General features: G+C 35.2%; 1 protein-coding gene across 1 annotated transcript; it reads left to right on the top strand.

The window, feature by feature from the left end:
- Positions 1–857: 857 nt before the first annotated feature.
- On the top strand, positions 858–5,381 carry LOC107560267 (telomeric repeat binding factor (NIMA-interacting) 1). The gene is made up of 10 exons (XM_016244410.1): positions 858–1,085; positions 1,229–1,330; positions 2,747–2,871; positions 2,962–3,048; positions 3,131–3,280; positions 3,641–3,750; positions 3,990–4,028; positions 4,264–4,361; positions 4,725–4,795; positions 4,877–5,381. The coding sequence occupies exons 1-10, from the start codon at positions 908–910 to the stop codon at positions 5,033–5,035; spliced, it is 1,119 nt and encodes a 372-aa protein (XP_016099896.1). The 5' UTR covers positions 858–907; the 3' UTR covers positions 5,036–5,381.
- Positions 5,382–6,457: the final 1,076 nt, after the last annotated feature.

Below are 6,457 nucleotides of genomic sequence, written 5' to 3'. Positions count from 1 at the left end.
AAGTAACAAGTCTGCCACGTTTGTTCTGACCAACTGAAGAAAAAAACATTACAATAAATTGCGCTACAATGGTGATTTAATATAAATTTGCTCATATCATGATCAAACCGTGCAAATTATTATTATTGTTATAATTTATTTTCAAATTGTTAATGTTAACAACATCAGCATTACATGACTATGTGAATATTGTGTGTATTAGCGAGTGGATTTCAATTTTTGTACAGTCTAATCTCTAATTGTCATACCATTCGAATTTCATATTAAGAAATTCATTTTAACCCAAAAAGCAAATTATGCTCCCTTCGAACTGGTTGTCTTTAAAATACAAATCGTGTGTAATCCCAGGCTATCTGTAATCAGAAGCACATTTAAAACTGGAATATAATTTAATTTCATTCACATGTGTTTCATAAACACATAATCCTTTCTGGATTACAATCCGCCATCAAAATGATACATTGAATTATTCTAGCTGCAGTGAGAAAAGGCTATAAACGATCCGCCACCTGCAGGATCCTCACATGTGATAGCCTAGTAGCTGGGACAACTTCTTTATGTTTACAGACGTGACGTAATGACGCAGCGGCATGATCGCATTTCCCGCGAAAACCTACCCGTACCACTCAAATTAGAAAACATTATTATAAGCTAACCGTTGTGAATCGGGCTAAAGTAAGGCGATATTTTGAACACTGGTTGGTTATGTACTTGCTCAAATGTTGATTCCGGGTCATTTTTAACCAACAAAAAATGTATGGACTGCAGCTTTAAGATACTGAGAAGGCGTTCGTGTTGTTGTTGTTTCCTCCGCGCCGGCAGGTGGCGCTGCGGCCAGAATTTCTCATAAACTCCGCCCGCACTACACAGTCAGCGCCCGGCGGGAACGTTTGTTTTCAACATCAACATGGAAATGGAGGGATCGTCAAATGAGATAATATCCAGCACGACTGATACAATCGATTTAACTGAAGTCGAGGGTGTTGTCCAGTCATGGGTGATCGATTATTACTTCGCGTCACTATGTCGGCTCTTCAGAGACAGATCTGCGTTGGAGTTTCGTAAAACTTTGAAACTATTTGAAAGTAATGTGTTTTGTTTTGAGTCTAGTAAATATTTGTTTATTATAATAATTAATGCTAGATGCTTTTATTTAGCTTTCATTTATTTGTAATTATGATATCATTTGTTCTGTATTCTCACATGTTGTTTATTGTTTATTCCACAGGTATAGTGGATGATCTTGAGTCGTGTTGCCTCAGGTCAGATCATCCCACTCAGAGAACGATCTGCTGCTTCCTTGCCAGAGCGATGGACGGGGAAGACCTGGGTAATGTCAACATAGGGCTGGACGATATGGCCAAAATTTATATCACGATATATTTCTTAATTTCGGTCGATACGATATAATTCCGATATCGATATGAACACTATTTAAAAAAGCCTTGTATATCGGAAATGTGTTTAAAAATAATATCACCGTTATTGAAAAAAATTATATCGCGATACATATTGATATTGAATTATTGTCCAGCCCTATGTCAACATATATAACAATATGTGCCAGATAATATTATGTTGTCTTTATAAGAAACCTGCTTTGCTTTACAGTCATTTTCAATAATAGCTGGGCATACATCTACAGTGTAACTCCAAGACGCAGTGTTGTCACGGTCATGAAAAATTCTGGAAATCTGAATGATTTTTTTTTTTTCGAAAAAATGCTAACTGCTAGATCTCACCATACGTCCGGTTTGTTCATCATATTCCATTCAGACACTGGTTTTGTTTTACAAGTTTTCAGAATTATGTATAATTATGCAAATAAGCTTTAACTAATGAAATATGCACACATTTGCATGAATTTCCAGAACCGAAATCTGAACATTGGTTCAAAATGCTTGTTTCTTTTTGACATATAATTTGAGTTGTTTTTTTGGAACTGATTTTGAGTCTCTTTCTCTTTATCAGCCCATAAATCAGGAAATGCTGTCAACAGCCAGAGAAAAAAAAATGTTTTGCCATGTTTTTAAGATTTTTTTTTAATACAAACAAGGCGATATATGATCAAACTCCTCTGTAAAAACCTTAAGTACATAGAGAGGAATTGGAAATGCTACTGAAGTGAAAATGTTTGACTCCTGAGGGGGGAAAACATTTTTTTTGCCTGTAGTGCCTAATGGTTAGAGAGTCGGACTTGTAACCTAGTCGCGGGTTCGAGTCTCCGTACTGGTAGGGCTAAACCACGACTGAGGTGAGACCCTTGAGCAAGACACCAAACCCCCAATTGCTCCCCGGGTGCCGCAGCAAAAAATGGCTGCCCACTGCTCCGGGTGTGTGTTCACTGTGTGTGTGTGTGCGCACTTGGATGGGTTAAATGCAGAGCACAAATTCCAAGACTCTATACTTGGCCACACGTCACTTTCACTTATAAGTATAACAAAAAAAGTGAAACCCTGATGACTGCTATAATTCATAAACACACTTTTGCTGTAAAGTGATGGCATTTTTGGAAGAACCTTTCTGATTTGTTTTCTAATTTTTCAACCCATTCTTACGTTGGATTCTTAGACTATCAAAGTCTTTTAGAAATTTGATGAAGCCTCATCTAGATAGATTACGAGATTTTGCAAGAATAATGTACAGTATATCACGAAAACCGAATACATTTTTTTTAAAGACAAATCTAAATGAAAGATTCAGTGACTGTTCCATCAGCTCATTCGTGTTGTGTTGTGGATTTCAGACGTCCGTTATGATCACGTTGCTCGAATCACTCCCTTGATGTCAGCGCTGCCGATTTGGGAGTCATTAAAAGAAGTGTCTGATTCAGACTTGCATGCTAAGATCAAGACGCTACTGATTGTTCAGGTATTTATGATTGAAAGTGATGGATGTTTCACGTTGTAGAGTTTGAATGGAGTTCAGTCATGGAAATGCTGTTTTCATTGCGTGTCCAAGTCTGTCGCTGTGTGTGTGAAGAAAGGAAATTCACAGTTGGCAAAGGAAACCCTGCAGTGGCTGGAAAAAGAGACTGAGATACCAGCGGTGTGTATTAACCTGTTACAGTTTAACATGCCTTTTCATGCAATGCGGCAAATCAACATCATTTTTGTGTCTGTCTTAACAGAAGCTGCAAGGAAAGCTGACCACCATTGTGAGTAAGAAGGATGCATACGATCAGCTCCTGATGAACTTCACTTTCAACCAGCTGTTGGAGAACGTCGACACATTCCTCAACACGTTCAGCCAGGAACGGTCCTCTGTTTTCTTACTCGAAGTATGGGGCCTTTTTTGTTATGCTTACCAAAAAGCTAATCCACCTTACGATTAACTCTGATTTCTTTTGCTACATCCTGTGGGAAAGTCCTAATGGGCTTCGTTGACTGTGGTTTCGATGTGCATACTGTATATACTGGGAATTTGCCTAATGATCTCTTAGAGTTGTGATGTTTTCCCGAGGGTGTGGAAATGGTGTAATTAGCTTCACCTTCAATACTCAATAATCACCTAATAAAGGCTCTTAAGAGTGGATTTGCCTGCCACTAACTGTTTACTTTGACTGTGAATTAAAGACTGTGTGTTTTGCTGCTTATTACCAGAAATGCTATGAAGTACTTTCTTTTTTTCTTTTTTTTAGGCAGCATTAAAAGTGGTTCAAGCCCGTCATGAGAGGTCAGAGAAAACCTCATCTGAACAGGATGGAAGTGAAAGGACTCCATCCAGCCCAGAGTCAAACAAACCAGAAGAGTAAAACCATCTCTCTCAAAAAAATTTAAAACTGCAGTTGTCTGTTATTAAAATGAATTCAAATGTTATTTGTTTTGGTTCTGGTCATTCATACATGTAATAAACCACTTTTTCTTAAGTAAACTCTTTTAATTGTAGAGACTTTTTTTGTGATTTTTTTTATTTAATATGCATTTTAGCTGAATAAAATATTTTGGATATAAATTAAATTCTTATTTGGTGTTGATGTTTCCACACAGAAATGAGGTGCAGGTGGATCCACTGGTGTTAAATATAAGGTGAGAGCCTTGGAAGTAATTTCAACATGCAAGATTTAAACCGTGCCAAACACTTTCATTATATGAATATAAACAGTCACCATAATAACTAACACCTGACAATAATCATCAGTGATTCATAATTCAAATGCATAACCTTATTATCTATCTCATATGACTTGATTTAGTTGTCTTTATTCAAATTCCTCGGATAAATGAAATAAAATCATGAAATAATTCTCTCTCTCTCTCACAGACCCAAAAGGAAACTTCTTTCAAAACAAATTCATGACCTGTGGAAACCTGAAACTGCCAAGAAAGAGCAAACCACACGCAAGAGAACCTCCATTTGCAGTATGTTCTCAGCTGGGGGATTTTGTTTGTTGTTTAATGTATATTTTACTGAATCAAAATATCAATTATCTTGTCATTTTCTATGTTGTTAAGGAAGTAGTTAACCAAAAATCTGCTCGCTCATGTCTTTCCAAATCTGTTTTTTTTTTTTTTTTCATATTCACCATTATTCACTGATAATCTTCTATTTTGCTCTTTATAACATCAAACATATGAATTTCTTCAAAAAATGTTGTGTGTGTGTTCCACAGAAATAACATCATACGAGTTTTGAACTTCTTTTTAAAAACTCTATGAACATTAAGTGCTTTTCATTCCTATTATTAATCTGTAACCATTTATAAATGCTAATTTTATCTACAGAGATTTCCAGGAGAAGTAGTGTCTCTTCAGAATTACAAAGCAATGTTAGTGTGACAAGCCAACTCAGGAGGGTGAGTGACTCTGAAGGTGGACATCTTCAGTGTGTGTGCGCGCATGTGCATAATAACAGCATCAATGTTTGTTCCTTTCAGAAATGGACTGCAGAAGAAGATCGGAAGCTGAAAGCAGGTGTGAGGAAGTATGGGGAGGGCAAATGGAGAATGATCCTGAATGACTTTGAGTTTGACAACCGCACCGGTGTAAATCTTAAGGACAGATGGAGAATCCTGAAGAAAATGGAAGACTACTGAGCTGCTGGCGGCTTCTGCTTTTAGTATTTAAAGATCTTTCGAATTTAAGGTTTCAGTATTTAAGCTGTTCTGATGTCAGACACTTTTTGAAGATATATTCCTGACAGTGTGTCAGGTTTCTCTGTTTTTTCTTTTTTGGTGAAATTTACATAATCCGTTTCAAGAAATTGAACTGAAAGTTCTATTGTTATGCATGTAATTTCACAAAATAAGTTTGGAAGTCCATTTTGTAAATTGAAAGTAAACTATTTAGCAGAAGTATCGCTGCTGAAAAAACAAATTAAAAAGCTTTCTGTTGCTGTTTGTTAGAACTGACCACATTTTTCCACTAGGAGTTGCAAGTGAGCCCAAGTTTGCCTTTCATTTTGTTCTTGAGCTCTTTCACAGAAAGAAAAAAAATAGTTTGAAACAATACAACTGTAAAAACTAAAGAGCTTTTAATAAATGTAAGTTTATTAGGATTAACCCCTTGAGATGTACCATCTTGTTTTCGAGGGGGTCCCAAAAACAACGTAACACAATCACAACTAAACAGATTAATAATACATCCATAAACAACACCAAATGACAAATCATTAACATTAATTAGGAAATAACACCACAAAATTGAAATAACAAATACTGATCAGTGAATATATATAAAGAAACAGTAACATCTTCAGTGATAGAGCATATACAGACCAAAATATAATGAAGTTTGCTTAAACATCTTTAATGATGCAATAGTTTGAATATCTCCAGGTAAATTATTCCAGTCTGTTGGGGCTTTAAACATAAAAGCTATTTTACCAATGTTTATTTTTTACACAAGGATCAAGTATGAACAGAACTTAATTTAAAGAAAAAGGTACAAGTTGTTGTAAATAACTAGGTTATTTAAAGTAAATACATTTGAATATAAATTGAAGCCTATGAAAGTCATCTTGTGTGCAAAGTTGGCCACTGGAGTACATCATACATTAAACGATGAGTATAAAAAGATCATCCCAAAACCAATCTGCAAAATCTATTATAAACTGTATGAAGTGGAGCAAGATCTGATTTTGATGCAGTGTGATAAACAACATCACAATATTCAAGGACTGGAAGTTGAGAGACAAGTTTCTTATGAACACTATATAATAAAAAATAAACAAAAATTACGAGATTGATGTAAAGTACTAATTCCAAAATGTATTTTATGTAGAACATGATTAATATGTCATTTAAAGGAAAGTTCAAAATCAAGCCATACACCAAGGTATTTAATAATATCAGCTTTATGCAAAGGAATACTGTCTTTACATGATACAACACAATAACAGATTTTGGATTTAAGTTTCTTTCTAGAACCGAAAATCATAATATAAGACTTATATAATATAAGATTTTGCACTAATTTATTATCCAAAAACCAATTGTGAAAACATTAAAATCATACTG

Source organism: Sinocyclocheilus grahami, unplaced genomic scaffold (assembly GCF_001515645.1).
Source record: "Sinocyclocheilus grahami isolate Dianchi unplaced genomic scaffold, SAMN03320097.WGS_v1.1 scaffold716.1, whole genome shotgun sequence".
NCBI lineage: Eukaryota > Metazoa > Chordata > Actinopteri > Cypriniformes > Cyprinidae > Sinocyclocheilus > Sinocyclocheilus grahami.
Note: the sequence above shows the minus strand (reverse complement) of the source record. Positions and strands in the feature narration are given on the sequence as shown.